At 36.8% G+C, this 16,557-nt stretch overlaps 1 protein-coding gene across 1 annotated transcript in view; it reads left to right on the top strand.

Annotated features, from left to right (window-relative positions):
* atp2c1 (ATPase secretory pathway Ca2+ transporting 1) overlaps nt 1–16,557 on the top strand; it is a 41,604-nt gene that overhangs the window by 10,136 nt on the left and 14,911 nt on the right. Inside the window, exons 3-12 of the mRNA XM_067409790.1 lie at nt 2,591–2,707; nt 10,112–10,201; nt 10,288–10,323; nt 10,525–10,586; nt 11,813–11,921; nt 12,386–12,541; nt 13,554–13,622; nt 13,718–13,793; nt 13,947–14,013; nt 14,126–14,250. Coding sequence (XP_067265891.1) covers nt 2,591–2,707; nt 10,112–10,201; nt 10,288–10,323; nt 10,525–10,586; nt 11,813–11,921; nt 12,386–12,541; nt 13,554–13,622; nt 13,718–13,793; nt 13,947–14,013; nt 14,126–14,250 — 907 coding nt within the window. The remainder of the gene's footprint in view (nt 1–2,590; nt 2,708–10,111; nt 10,202–10,287; nt 10,324–10,524; nt 10,587–11,812; nt 11,922–12,385; nt 12,542–13,553; nt 13,623–13,717; nt 13,794–13,946; nt 14,014–14,125; nt 14,251–16,557) is intronic.

The following is a 16,557-nucleotide window of genomic DNA, read 5'->3' as shown; positions in this document are numbered from 1 at the left end:
CCTTAAAATGGATCTAAATGTGTTTAAATGTGTTAAACTGTTAAAAAAAATAATAATTTGCAATTAGATTTTAGAATTTATTTCACAGCCCTAATAGCTTCACAAGTTAACAAAAAGCAACTGACTGCAATTACACCATTCATACAACATTAGTTAATTATATAATTATCGGAGCATGTCATTTTGCTACAGAAATGTTGAATTCTATTATTTGACTTGTTGATTATAAGTCAGGTTGTTGATTATGAAAGAGACTGTAATAAAGGTTTGTTGACCATATTATAGTTGCATATCTCTTCCATGCCACATTGTTTTGAACTATTAAGGGTGACTTGGACTGTTTCTATGCAATTTAATCAGATGCACATGGGAGTAGTTCTACACACAAGAGTGTTAGAGATTAAAACCTGAAAGATAAACATGCACATGTGGTAACTGTTGTATAAACTGAATAATTGACTAAAATGTAACATTTTGGCCATTGCATCCCAAATTTTTCCCAGCATGCTTCATTCTTGATCATAGTTGTAACCGGTGGGAAACAAACAAACAAAAAATGCCCAATAAAACAAGTATGTTTTGTTTTTTGTTCAACTTTATAAATGGGGTGTTGTTTTTATATATATAATGTGAATCAATTACTTATTCAGAATGGGTTCTGTGTTTCCCCACCGGTCACAAGTGTTACTAATGACTTGTTTACCTAGCATGTATACATGTATTTTTCATCTTGACTTATATGTGCCATGTAAAAGGATTCACACGAAACCAAAACAGTCTGAACTTTCATTTATAGTTGACAACAGACTAAAATATAGGGCTTTTTTAAATGATTTTAGTCGATTCTCATTTTGATGAACCAATTTCGATTGTAAAATCCAAAAAATCAATATTTTAGACTAGTCAGTTGGTCATTTAGTCAACTGATGAATAATAGAACTTTGAAGCTCACCTCCCATCCAGTAAATTGCAATAAGCTGTGATTTGTTACTTTTGATATGAAACTTAACCTGTTCTTCAATATGTAATATATGTTTGAATAAATCTGTCATGTTTTTATGACAGTCACCATTTAAATGTTTAAAAAAAACAAGTAGAAACATAATTATGTCATTAAAAATTTATTATTATAAAATTATTATTATTTAACCGTGCTTATGTGTAGCTGTAGATGTAGGTAAATGTAGGTAGCCCTATGCAAAATCAGATAATTTTAAGAGATAATAATTTTAAGATATTTTTTCCTTGAGAAAATCTGCCATGTACTGTACCTAAAATATACCCCTATACATTGATGTCAAATTGAATCAAATTGTAAGCTTGTGAATTGAAATCAAGTTGAATCGTTAAATTTGTGCCAGTACCCAGCCCTAGTAAAATACATCAGCAACTCTTTTTAGTCCCTTCAAATTTAAAAGTACATTTTGGTCACAAACGTGACCAGTGGGATAAGGGATTGTCCATCATTTTTGCAAAATTGCTCAGACAGGAAACTCAGGATACCAATGTAAAGTAGTTATTATACTAATAATAATAAATAAATATTTGACTGCAGAATACCACCATTAATCAGATTGAGGCATTCCAGGAAGCAACTTCTAAGAATTTCTAGGAAGGACTTCAAGGAACAATATTGAGTGATGACTTTTAATAAGTCAACATCCTTTGTTGTTCTTGGATCGACACTCCCATCCCACAATATGATTTTATCGCAAGGGATATGACAGTGATCGTTTGATAGGAATTATGTTTCAGGAACAAAACAGGATGTTGGATACAATACTTATTTAAATCACATTGTGTCTAGCCACAGCCTATTAAAAACAGCAGCAGTGGAAGTCCAATAGAATTTCGTTATGCAGGCAAACATGCACCAAAAGCACAGACTGCATGCCTTGACACTGGGGAATTCAAAGCCCATCCCTGCAGATATCACACAGTGTCCCTTAATGAATCACACCAGGAAGATTAAAGAGTGCTGGGATGTTCTTGCAGTCTCAGCGTGGATGATAGAGCTTGCAGTGCCGTGTCCATCACCACACTGACATGACCATCTGCTCTCAGAAGACCTTTATTCATGCACTGTTATCAACATTCAATCACAGTCTCTAGGAAGCACTTAAGCCATTATTATTATTTCAATAGAAAATAAAACATGATTTTCATTGTGTACAAACAGAAACAAAGGAGAGCTTGTGGCTTTCCAGTTTGTTGTAAAACGATACAAAGCTGTCAGATTTGGTTGATCTCAGCACCATTTTGACCCCCGTTCCTAATATTGCACAGACAGCAGGTCTTTAGGTGCAGTGAATTAGCTTTTACACTCTCTCATGATCATGATGCAGTGCTCTGGTCTCAAGGTCTTTTTTCCACACAGGGAACAGAAATGCATTGTTGGTGACAGCTGTCTAACTGTAGACTTGCTAAAGCTAAAGTTCCAGGACACTGGCTTTATTAGTTGTTTCCATGGCTCCAGCATTCTTATTTGTTAGTGGTTAATGTCAGTTGTCATGGTTACACATCTGATGAGTGTTATTTTGGGAAGGCTGCATTTTTCTGACTTAATTCCCTCCCTCTCCCCCTCTGTTAGGCTGACCTCCAGTTCGGTCTCACCCAGGAGGAGGTTGAACGACGTCGCGCCTACCACGGATGGAACGAGTTTGACATCAGCGAAGATGAGCCACTCTGGAAAAAATACATCTCTCAGGTTGGGTGGCTAACAAAATTAACAAAAGCAAAAAAAAAAAAACTTGATTCTTGAAGGTATAATTCACCCAAAAATAAAAATTATCCAATGATTTACTCACCCTCAGGCCATCCTAGGTGTATATGACTATCTTCTTTGAGACGAACACAATCGGAGATATATTTAAAAATATCCTTGCTCCTCCTAGCGATGGGAAGTTCGGTTCTTTTCCGCGAAACGGTTCTTTCGGACCGTTCGATTCAATAAACCGGTTGAAAAAAACGGTTCACCGGTTCTTTTATGCTCCGACGTAATGACGTCATCCGCGATGACGTCGTGTATCGCGGGCCGGGATGAAAAAACTTAACAAATTCAAATATATAAAGTCAGTAATCATAACATCAGTCAACTAAAACATTATAATCTGAAGCGTTTCTTACAATTTAGTTTAGCATCTAAAGCATCCAAACGCATGACATATATAGGCAGTGATGTGCAAACAAAGTTTTACAGTTATAAAGTAAATAAGTTAGTCTTCAGCAGAGCAGAAACCATGATCCTTTTACATTACGATTTATTTGTAATTAAATAAACTTACGTTTCGCTAGGCGCCCCTCATTCGAGTCCTCTCATAGCATCAGTTGTCCTAGTTAACCGGTGCTGTGATGTTACTGTTCGGTAGCTTCAGATCACACGCTGAATCACGCATGCGCAGTATCATCAGCTCATCGGTTCTCAAACGGACACGTCCGAAAGAAGCGGTTCTCGGTGGTGTACTGGTGGTCCGAAAACCGTTGCAACAGATTCTACTCGAGAACAAGATTGAGATTCAAGAACCGCGAGAGCAATTCAAAAGGAGTCGCTTGTTTGCTCTTGCTGTAGTTATCTTTATATCACCTTGTTTAGAAATTAAATAAACTGTCCATGGATTATTTATGAAATAAATAAATGTTTCCAATCTTAAAAAAAAAAACTTGAAAGCACAACTGCACAACTTTCACTATATTGCTTTTTAAATAACATTAATATAGAAAAATAAATTTCTAGAACTATTTCTGAATTCAAGTTTGATCTATGTACAAAATATTATGTTCATGTTGGCATGTAGTTTATTATGTACAGTATTATGTACAGTATTATATGCTATCAATCTGCTATGGTGTATTTGGAAAAGCACAAAAAACATTTGTATTTTGAATTAAGCCATAAACATATTTCCAGTATGTTTTATATTATCACACTGTCCGATGTTCAACAAAACTTGACTAACGTGCTTTTCGTTCTCTTGAAAAGTTAAACGCATGTGCAGTATCATCAGCTCACCGGTTCTCAAATCGGACATGTCCAAAAGAAGCGGTTCTCGGTTGTGTAGGCTACTGATGATCCGAAAACCGTTGCAACCGGTTCTTGACTCGAGAACGAGAACGTGACAGGCTGTGTATGTTCGTTCGTGTGCGCCGCGCATGCGCACTCATATCAGCTGCTCTGCTGCTCATGCTCATCATCATCAGTTCTCTCTTCACAGCAGGTTAAGTCACTGTACTGTTGGAGTAACCGAATAACTCCGGGATGTTGGTTTATTTCGAGAGGTAGTGTCAGGCACGTCAACAAGTGAATAACTTTAGTAATTTGTGGATTTGTGTTTGCTTACTGGAGATGCGAACTGTTTGGAATGATTTGGTGAACTGGTTCAACCGGTTCACTGAAAAGAACCAGTTAAAAAGAACGATTCGTTCGCGAACCGGACATCACTAGCTCCTCCAAGCTTTATAATGGTAGAATGAAGGGGGGCCCAGATTTTAAAGCCCAAAAAAACTCATCCATCCATTATAAAAAAGTAATCCATACGGCTCCAAGGGGTTAATAAAGGGCTTTTGAAGAGAAGCGATGCGTTTTTGTAATAAAAATATCCATATTTAAAACGTTAGAAATTCAAATATCGAGCTTCCGGTGGACGACCATCCGCATACTGCACAAGTCAACTTATGCCACAAGAGTAACCCCTGAAGTGATGCATGATGCAGGATGTAGGAGTATTGTGAGTTCAACACCCAGTTGAAGGGGTCCATAAATGATTGTTTCTATTTAAAGTCTTGCGACAAAAAATAACACTATTGTGAATATGCCTTAAAGCTGTAAAACGACCCAGTTCATCCAGTTCTTCCTTCTAATATAGAGATGACAGGTCGCTGTCCTCTGTAAAAAATTTCAGTCCACCTTGGTCAGGAGGCTTGTGCTGATTGGCTAAATATAGCATTATAACTGGGAGGAATTGTATTTATTTCCTACAGTCACCCGGGCCTTCTTTAGAGGTGGCACACTTTGTCTCCTTCATCCTTTTTGGCTTCTCCTGCTGAGTGTGATGTTTTACATCCCAATTTCTACAAAATGGCAAAGCATGAGTAAAAAAAAAAAATCGAACTATTAGTCATAACAAGGGTGAAATTTGTTTCACAAATATGTCATGCCACGACTGTCAAGTGCGACTGGGTGGTTCAAGCTGATAATTACTGCATGAAGATGAATTGGCCTTTATTTCCCATTACGCTAATCTTTTTACTCTACAACTACAAAGGCTTCTTCACGTCTTATTTAACACCTGTGATTACACTAATTTTCTGACGCAGCCAAAGCTCAGTTCCCAGTTTTACCTTTGTCTTACATCTGCTGTTCAGAGTAGAAAAAGCTTGTGAGTCTGTGAACAAGGCTGTCTGAGGCATCACTGCATCTCAGAGAGTCGCTTTAAGAGCAACATGCTGTCATGCCTTTAATCTGTCACTTCACATAGGCTTTTTGCTTTGGGATGTGCCGACCTCCCTCTGTCTCTCTCTTTTCTGTCCCCCCCCTTTCTTTCTGTCTTCTAGGCTCTCTCCTCATTTACTGCCCCATGCTTCGCAGACCAGAACGTATCATACAGGATTTTTTGTTTGTTTGTCAGGCACGACCACCAGCACTGCTTTAAATAATCTCCCATACTTCTTTCTTTTTTCTGCAGATTTATTCAAATTCTTGACTGTATTTTTATCACCGCCCCACCAGCCCTAAGCACAAAAACACAGCTTAAATCCGGATGTGTCACAGACTGAGAGAACGTCAAAGGACTTTCAACAGACAGCAAAGTCAAACCCTATTTGTTTTGCCTTCCTGTGTGTAACCTGCCTGTTACTGTGTGGCTGTGGTTTGGTTTTGAAAAGGCTGCCGTATAGCTCGCTCAAAAGAAATGATGAGCTCATCTTGTGTGGTGCTGTTAATTGCCGGTTATGCAGACGCGGCGATCCGCGGGTGTCAGATCCTGCCGTAGATTAAAGCTGCATTCTCTGTATGTGGACAATCAAAGAAAGTAACCCACACTCCCATCGTTTTGATCTTCACTTTCTAGAGCTTTACCAGTGTTTCATTAGTATTTTCTGGTGCCGTTGGTTATCAGGTGACCTTGGGGGTTTGAAATAAACCAAATAACATAAACATCCTGTCTAAGCAGTGTCATTCCACTGCAAGCATTGCATTGAGTCTTCTTCAGTCGACTATAAAACTGGTGTTTGCAGAAAGAGAACTAATGCATGACACATGTCTCTCATAGGGCTGGGTGATGCAGATAAATAATATGCAAATATTTTTCAGCTTTCTGAAGATATTCAGTATATCTTAATATGTATTTGCTCAGTAAATTCAGTAAAAATAAAGTAAAAATCTAGTTAAACAAAATAAAGTTTCCACATAATTATATACTAGTGGCTAAAAGTGATGTTTGGAGGGATGTTTTTGATAACCCTTCAAGTTCGATTAAACCAACAAAATATGAGGGCAATATTTTTATTTATTTATTTTTAAATATGATGCAAGAACAAAACTCTAAATGTTAAGGTATTTAACCAAAGTCCCTTTAAGACAAGTCATTTCACTCGGCGGCCATCTTTGAAACGCCTCTCGGGCATCCTGGGCATCATGCAGCTCCTATCTCTTTGAATGGGGAAACATCAGATTCTCAAACTGTTCGTCAACCATATTTGAAATCACCAATGAAATCTAACAACAACCGACTCATAAATTTAGCTTCTAAACGCTCGAATCATGACAAAAAAAACCTCTTTTTTTTCAGGCTATAGAAACCGGTGATTCTACGGCCGCTGAAGTGACGTGATGACTTTACCAGTCGGCGATTGGCTCTAGGCTTTAGAAGGCGGGACTTATTCCGCCATATTGCGTGTTACACTTTCTCCCATTCAAAACAATACGAGTGACACGTCTTGTGTTATTCTATAGTCTTTGTTTAACTAACAAAATTATTTGGCAAAAAAAGGCAGCAACAGGTTTTGCTTTACTATGCAAAAAAAAAAGTTCATAGGAAAAAGCATGCATTGAATACAACAAAATCAATTCTCTCTTCTTTTTTTTTTACTTCATAATTTCTTTGTATGACAGCCTAGCCAAAAATTATGTCTGCACAATTTGGCATATTTCATTGCATCATCAAATAAAACAATTGACTCCAAGCACATCTACGCAATATGTTTACAAAATCTTTAACACATTTTTAATAATATTTGAATAAAGGGTGATGTAGTACATTTTCCACTATTTTCACTACCACTATTGCAAATCTGGGATTCAAAATCTAATTTTAAAATATTTAATATTTATATTAGCAAATGATGAATTTTAACTTCTTTTTTTTAACACTAAAACATTTTAAAATATTTTTTAGTGGTAAATCAAAAAAATAAATAAATCAGAGTTTTGAACTAATAGGTTGTTTGCAATCACGTGGTTGTGGTGACGCGCGAAATACCGGTGGAGGGCAAGCATTGAAAATTAGAATCGAAGAGATGGAAAAAAGTCCTTTCTGTGCTGGTTTAGAAAGGTATAAACAGAAAATCACAACATATGTTGGATGTGATCTTTATGTTATAAAGATGAGCAACTACCATTGAGGAGGTAGATATAGAGAATGTGAAGCTGCCGTCACGCCGCGTTCAGTTCTAGTCTGGGTTTGTTTATATTGCACTGCCTTTCTGCTTGTGAGGTTAGGGCAGTATTTTGATTTTGATTTTGTCGCGATTGTGAAAAATGTCGCCATTATAGGTCAATTATGCTGAATCGAGAATCGCAACAGGAGCTCACATCATCGTTCAGGGAAAAAACTGGACGGTGTAATAGGCTACAATTGTTGCCTTTATACGTGTAAAAACACTCTAAGGGAAGCTGGTTGAGGAGGTGATGGGAAGACGCTGTATCACATCTAATAATGTCACTGATTTAATCCACTGCATATCACCCAATAAAATAATCACATAGCTGAGTGTTTTTGAAAGTGTTTTCTTTGTTGTTGAATCGACTTCTGTCAGCTTGTTAAACATTTATTTATTTGGACATGTTCTAATCTACCATATGGTGGCTGAAGCAGCAGCGCGTGACACTGTTCTCATGGTAACTAGATCAACATTTTGAACGGAATACTACAAAACTGAAGTGAATTACCAAAATACTACCAAATTATCATTAAATGGGATAAAATAGCTTCTCTCAAACGATACCATGAAGAATGTGGATATTTAACCAAGTCAAAAACAAATAAGGTAAGCAGGTATCCATATTCATTTTAGTATTAGCAGACACAAAACGATATTTAACTTTTAAAGGTAAAAAACGATATAAGTTGTAAAAAACGGTATAAGTTATGTAAACAATATAAACACCTTCTGGGTTCTCGATTTTATCGATTTGAGCAACCATAAGCGACGCAAAACATAATTTTTAGTTTTTGATAGGATTCCTATAGAAAAATCACTCCCTGCCCTCCAGACTCATTTGCGCTGCTGCTGTGACGTCATGTGCAAACAACCTATTCGGTTGTTAAGTCTGAAGTCACGCGGCAGCGCTTCCGGGTCCTAACGCTCTATCTCATACCTCAAGAAAACAAAAAATGGGGGTAATATACATACACGATGTGGTGTAATACTACAAAAAATATATAATTATAACCTTTATCTCCATACCAAAATTCCAGATGGCCAGACAGTGATTCATCTTTTATAAATCGTTAAAATATTAATATCAGTGACGCTGCAAGCACGGAGACTGTTGTGTAGACTGTAAGTATTTAAAATGTTTAACTTTTTAAAATGATTGATGTTTAAAATGAATAAATAGCGCTCATAAAAGGCCGTCGATGGCATTCTCAAGTGAAACGAGTCGAGGCTTGGATCCGGAAACGGCGTTCCTTACGTCACAACTTAACAAGCGAATAGACCCCTTAAAAGTTTGTAAACATTGCAACGTTTCCTGGTGGGCGGAGTTTAGCTGGAGGCAAAAAGAGACGCTGGACTCAATGTTGACAAGCGTAAGCTAGCATGTTTTAGGATGGATTTATTAAACATAGATGCAGAAGAAGGTTCAGAATTGTCCGAATATGTACAGTCACTGACTCTGCGGGACCGTGACAGCTATTTTTGTAAATTAACTTAAGTTTTGGATATTTCCTAGACAACATATGAATTACTTTCGGGTGGTTCTGGGAATTTTGTCAAGGCTTATTGTCTAATGTAACCTAACGCTGGGCTAACTCTGATTATGGCTAGCAATGTGGATTATTTTAAGAGACCATTCAAAGGATGGCACACACATCTATCGCGGTATGTTTGTTTAACATTTAAGATAGCTAGTGCACTGAAAGTTGGTGACTTTTCACCAATAAAACAGAAACTTGCTGATTTGTACTAGATAAAACCAACACACCATTACATATGCATCGATTATTTTACCTGATATGAAGTGTGCACTGCAAACACGAGCATTATTTATGATCATCTCCGTCCAGTCTGTATGTCGTATTGCATTCAACCAAAATTGTCTTCTTGATTTCTGTGAAGGAATGTCAGCCGGGATCTGGTAACTTTAGTCTTGAAACAAAAATCCTGTTCCTTCTATTCTGGCAGCCAAAAATGCAACAAAACGACATTTTAAAGTCAAAACCTCAAACTTTTAGTGCGCCTGCTATGAGTTCTTATTTATGTTTTGCCTCCAGCTAGAGCGGTGACGCCACAGTGACGTAGGCGATTAAGGGGTCTATTCACTGAAATGTGGTTCACTGAAAAGTGATTTACATCAAACGAATAGAAATACCCTCCTCTTTTAAAATTTTTCCAACTAAACTGAATTATTTTACAGCATAGAACATTTTTCTTAGCACTTGCTGTCTGTAAAGATATGTATGTCTCTGGAGTATCTGAAAAAGCAGACTATATGACAGAGAGGTTGATAATTGATGCTGTCACGTATAGCTAACATTGATTGTTCTAGTTCAAGCCCTGAGGCAGATAAACATAGACCTTCACCTTGAGATGTGGGACACAATTAATTCTGAGAAGCATTGCGCCCCCATGCAATCTATTTTTCCTGAATTTTCCTCTTTCTTTTGGTATTCAGTTTAAAGACCCACTCATCCTGTTGCTGCTGGCATCCGCTGTCATCAGCGTGTTGATGCGACAGTTTGATGATGCCGTCAGTATCACCGTGGTAAGCTCCTGCTCACTCCCCTCTGTCAGACTTTTGATTTCCTTGTTGTTCAGTTCATTAACACTCTTGTATCATTCTTTTTGCAGGCCATTATTATCGTTGTTACAGTTGCCTTTGTACAGGTAAATCCAACATACACTGATGACATTACCTCACTTGACATGCCTTCATTCATCTGAAGCTATAGACCTCAGAGCGTTGGCAAATGTCAGAATACTTTTGAGATACTTTGGAAAAACTTGAAGTCTCACAGATTAATGAGGTGTAGTGAGAGTGTAAGTGTGGCGGACATTTACTTTCAGCTCTGTTCTGCTTCATTTCAGGAATACCGCTCAGAAAAATCTCTGGAGGAACTAGGGAAACTTGTGCCTCCAGAATGCCACTGGTGAGCATTATCTACAAAACTCAAAAAGTGCTTTACATTCCACAGCTTTAATAGATATATGCCAAAAACAAGTTGCTATTAGAATGGGATCAGGCTTAACAAATAAATGACACAAAATCAATCCTACTTTTGGGTATATATACTAGTGTTAATTTTAAATTTTAATAATGTTTTTGAAGTAAGTCTCTTATGCTCATCAAAGCTGCACTTATTTGCTCAAAAGTACAGTAAAACAGTAATATTGTGTAATATTATTTCAATTTAAAATTTGTGAAGGCAAAGCTGAATATTCAACAGCCAGTCTTCAGTGTCACATGATCCTTCAAAAATCATTCTAATATGCTGATTTGGTACTCAAGAAACATTTCTTTTTATTGTCATTGTTGAAAACAGTTGCGCTGCTTAATATTTTTGAGGAAGCAGTGGTATGCTTTTTTCAAAATCCTTTGAATAGAAAGTTAACTGCTGTTTTTATGCTGATTACTACATACATTAGTGTCACATCCATTTTTACTATCAGATGACGATCCCACCAAGTGTGCCTCAGGGTCACTGTCTGTGAAACACATTTTATTGGACTGTGATATTTATAATCCTCTGAGAAAACTGTTTTTCGTTCTACTGAATTTGTCAGTTCTTATTAAAATAAATAAATTCTTTCTTTCTTTCTGTTTTGTCTTTAATCTTTATCTCTTTCAATCTTTTTTTGCTACATTAATGATTTAATATGTAAGGGCTATCTTGATGGCTTAGGTGTATTTAATAAGGGGTGAGAGGTCTTGATGGCTTAGGTGTATTTCCCTGAGCCCACCAAATGCATAAAAGACAGCCTTTCAAACAACATATGGAGAGAATGAGAATGGGAGGTGTAATTTCCACTTCAAACACACAAAGTCTCATATTTGCACTTCAAAACCAGGCCGTGCCACAGTCTTGAGCCCTGTTCTCAAACACCTGTTGAACACCTCTCAGCACGCACCACAGTGTGTTATCTTCTTTTTCTCTGCTACTCTTACATGAGTCCTGCAAAAGCATTTTTTTTTTATCGCCAAGACTGTTGGAAGTACATTAACAAAAATATTTAACCTCTGCCTAGCCCGCAGGGCACAAATCTCAAGGTCTGTCCGCACGACTTCACTGGCCTAATTTCAAATTGTTCAACACTGTCCCTCGGTCGCACTCTACATTTCTCTTTTCAACTCATACCATCTCTCCCTGTACTCTAGTGTTCGAGAAGGACGTCTGGAGCATCTTCTGGCACGAGAGCTTGTACCTGGAGACACCGTCTGTCTATCAGTCGGAGAGAGAGTCCCAGCTGACCTTCGTCTTTTTGAGGTGTGAAATGAATATATGTCTCTCCTTGTCTCTTTCTCCTTCTCTTCCATGTGTCTCTTTTATGCACGTAGTGTACATTCAGAACAATATTCTATTATGAATTATAATTTAATCATATTCTAATTATGTATGTACCACATATCTTTATTATTGCCATAAGCAGATAAAGCCAATACTACAGTTTCAAGAGACACTCAATTCAGAATATTTACTGTAACAGAATGCCTAAATAAAGGTAATTTTGTGTAATATTAAATGAAAGCTTATCCAGAATTGGACTTAATTGGAAAGTGATGCACATGTAAACTGTTACACTCAATCAAACACTTCCCAGAACAATATGTGTTTTGAGGTTTTCTGGATTGCACATTCAAATGGCAGTTAGTGGTAGAAATGCTTGTGCTTGAAATAGCAGCAACGTTCTAATGGCCTGTTAGTGAAGTTGACCCTTCCCTGCCCTGCAGGCAGTGGATCTGACAGTTGACGAGTCCAGTTTGACAGGAGAGACCACCCCCTGCACCAAGACCTCTGCCCCTCAGCCGGCTGCCACCAATGGCGATATCACGTCCCGCAGCAACGTTTCCTTCATGGGTACGCTGGTGCGCTGTGGGAAGGCCAAGGTACAGTTACATCTAGACCTGAACTGAATCTACCCCCCATTGAAATCCTCAGAAAACTCATAATTCAAGCTGCCTTCATTCATAAAATTATACATATCCCCCACTGCTTGCATGTTTGTTTTTCTTTAGTATAATTGCATTTTGAAAGAGTAAATGTTTCAGTAAGGTAAAATTTTGCTGGTGCACTGTGGAAAGGCTAAGGTACTGTTATATCTTTGTAAATGCTATTTGATGCATCAGACCACAAGGTACAATACTTGTCAAAGTTTGGAAACACTACCATTTTTAATGTTTTTTAAAAATTGCTCTCCAAGGCTGCATTTATTTGAACAAAAATACAGTAATATTGTGAAATATTACAATTTAAAATAAATGTTTTCTATTTTAATGCATTTAAAAATGTAATTTATTCCTGTGATGACTTCTGAATTTTCAGGATCATTACTCCAGGCTTCAGTATCACATGATCTTTTAGAAATAATTCTACTATGCTGATTTGCTGCTCTAGAAACACCTCTTATTATTATCAATGTTGAAAACAGTTTTGCTGCTTAACATTTTTTTATTTTTTGTAATGTCCAAACTTTTGACCGGTACTGTACCACCAGTAATAACACCAAAACAGTTTGCAAAATGTAAAAAAGGCCCCTTTTAAAAATGTTTGTTTATAGTTATCACTGAATTTTGATCTGTGTGAAAGTTTTGAAGTTCAAAGTCAAGTCAGTTATTGCTTTCTTGAACATTCATTGCTGATGTCTAAGTACTCAGATATTAACTTAATTTTTTAGTGGAATAAAAATAAATAGTTAAATCATTGTTTTCTTTTTTATTATATTAAAATAGTGTTTGTTTATTTATTTATTTATCCATTCTTCAGATTTCCCCACATAATTAGACAATGTGAAAAAGTATGAAAATTAAATGTGAGACTAACTAGACATTTCTCTATTTTTTCATCGGATAAGATGAATCATTTGCACACATTTTTAATAATTTTGCTTTTAAATTGTAGGGCATTGTCATAGGCACTGGAGAAAATTCTGAATTTGGCGAAGTTTTTAAGATGATGCAAGCAGAGGAGGTAATCATGCATAAACCAGAGAGATTGATGTTCTAAAAAACACATTTGCTTCATATTTAAATGTTTTCTTTCCTTCTTATTGTTTTTTTAAACAGGCTCCTAAAACCCCATTACAGAAAAGCATGGATTTGCTGGGAAAACAGCTCTCCCTTTATTCCTTTGGGATAATCGGTAGACATCTTGTTAAGATTGTCCAATTAACATTCATTGCACTTTCATGAGCTAGTGATACATACCATCTCATTAAATATGCAAGCCCTAATTTCGGTTCTGTCATATCCTGCCTTCGCTCTCTGTGACGGCATTAATATTTTCCATTTTCAGGGGTGATCATGATTGTCGGATGGCTTCAGGGGAAGTACATTCTAGACATGTTCACCATAGGCGTCAGGTATGTCCTTAATTAGTCCATAACAGAGGCGGATGTTCCCGAGAGGCATGTGACTTGATGTGTAGTACAGGTTTCAGCCTTTTAAGTGTTGCATCATTGCTCTTCTCTTCAGCCTGGCTGTGGCAGCTATCCCAGAAGGCCTCCCCATCGTGGTGACAGTGACTTTGGCACTGGGAGTGATGAGGATGGTGAAGAAACGAGCGATCATTAAGAAATTGCCCATAGTGGAGACGCTGAGTATGGCCAACATTTGTAAAATACCAAAATTGTTTATCATGCAAAAAGTTTTAATGGTTTCTCTCTCAAAGCACAGTGTGGAAAAACACATTTATCTTCATTCATCCAAGTATGAGAGCATGACACACAACCTACCTTTGTTGGTATATTTAATCAAGTAATTTTTTAGGGATGCACCGATACAAGTATCGATATTGGGCCCGATACGGCGCTTGTGTACTCGCACTCATTAAAATGCTCCGATAAAAACAACTGATTCCACGCAGCATGTACAGTACACTGCTTGTGATTAAAAAAACGCTGACAACAGAGCAAACAGAGAGGAGAAGGATGTCTATGAAGTAAATGTATTGAATTAATAGAATGTTAAACAGATTAAATATTTACGCCTATATAGCTGCTGTGCGTGAGCTGTTACGCAAAACACGGAGTGGATTGAGCGGGCAGCGGCACAGACGCGTGGGCTTGTCAAGCACACATCCCTTTTTCACAGACGACATTGCTGAACAGTTTGTAGTTTGGTTGGATGTGTCAAAAGCAACGAAGTTAAACAAGGAACAATTACTTGGGTTAACTGACGGTAAAGATAGAGAGTTGCATGCTCTTGATTGCTGGTCGTTCACTCAGCACACTTGCGTCATTTGAATTAAAACTAAATAGTATGTGCAATTAAAAACATGTTAAATAATTTATTTATTATTTATAATATTTAATTTAATATTATTATTTATTTAAATAATTTAACTGTTAAATAATTCATGTATAACGAGTGGTTCCCTACATTATTACAGGAAGACAGTACAGTAATCACATGACGTTTTCAATAAGTTTTCTGTGCGCAAACATCGGAAACGCGCACCCAGAAAGCTACCTCTCAGACAGCATGCGAATAGCTTATTAAATCGAGTTCTCTTTCATGTCTACTTGTGCTTGAACAGACAAATTCACACAAAATTATGCCAGCATAGGCAAGTATCCTTGTGAAACAGTCGGTTATGTCTTATGTAAATGTGAACAGTAGAGAAAGTAAACGTTTGTGTAACAGTATGTTGGATATGTGCAGCTCTTAAAGTGATAGCAGCCTAATATACCTACTGCTGTCTTTGTCTTCAATGTTAATCTCACAACAAAAGACAAAGAGAAGATCACTCACTGCTCTTGATTGGTTGAGCCCTGCTGGAGCAGCTCTAAATATTCACTGTGCTATTAAATAAAAGATAAAATATGATAGAGCAATAATAGTGAAACAGTGAAAATAACAGTAGCTCCTACAATACATTTTAACAGACATAATTAGGCATGAACATAAATGAAGGAAATATCTATTTGCTAAGCTAATGTTTTTGATTCATATTCTTTTGGTTTCTCTCCCCAATATTTTAAATTTTTTTTAAATGCTATGTAAATATTTGGTATCAGTACTCTGAATTGGCAAGTACTAAAAAAAAGTATCAGTATTGGTCTTGTTCTGGAAAAAGTGGTATCGGTGCATTCTTCGAATTTTTAGCAAATTACCATTTGAATTTAATTAGTGTTTTGCATGCTATCTGTGAAAGGTTGTGAATGTTCACAAAACACCTGAACAATTAAATAGACAGGCTGTCAATCTTTTGTATTCTATTTTCAAATGACCTCTCATCTAATGTTCATACAAATACCTTGTGTCAGGAAGTTCCTTCCTGTTGGAGCACAAAAAAAAGACTTTGGTGGTTTCTCCCGTTTGTGGCCTTATATAATCATCAGTAATATGAGAATCGGTCAGCCCACAGAGTCAAATGACCAGCCACAGTCACACTGAACATGCACTAATTTAATGCGGAGTAAACACATTAAATCAGACCCAAACGTTCTTGTGGGTGTCAGTAACATTTTAACATTTTTAAGAAATGTTTATTGCTTTGTTTAGAACCATTTTCAACCATGCGATGAACTTAATGGCTCTTTACTAATTATGAAACAACACATTTGACAAGTTGCACTTGAAGCTATGCTTTATTGTGAGCATACAGTGGTCAGGACTAGGATTGTTTGGCACAGCGTGCAGTGGAATTTATCTCTAGAACTATATTTGAATGTAAGTTTAGGCTGAACTAAATGGAGATGTAAAATAGGAATACATAGGGGTTTAAGGGTTAGTTCTGTCATTAATTACTCACCCTCATGTCATTCCAAACCCGTAAGATTGTTCATCTTCGGATATTTTTGATGGTCAAGTTGTTGTTGTTTTGTTTTTTTATAGAAAGCAACGTAATTACCACATTCAAGGTTCAGAAAAGTAGTAAAGACATCGTAAAAAAAGTCAACTTT

Source organism: Chanodichthys erythropterus, chromosome 2 (genome assembly GCF_024489055.1).
Source record: "Chanodichthys erythropterus isolate Z2021 chromosome 2, ASM2448905v1, whole genome shotgun sequence".
Classification (NCBI taxonomy): domain Eukaryota; kingdom Metazoa; phylum Chordata; class Actinopteri; order Cypriniformes; family Xenocyprididae; genus Chanodichthys; species Chanodichthys erythropterus.
Note: the sequence above shows the minus strand (reverse complement) of the source record. Positions and strands in the feature narration are given on the sequence as shown.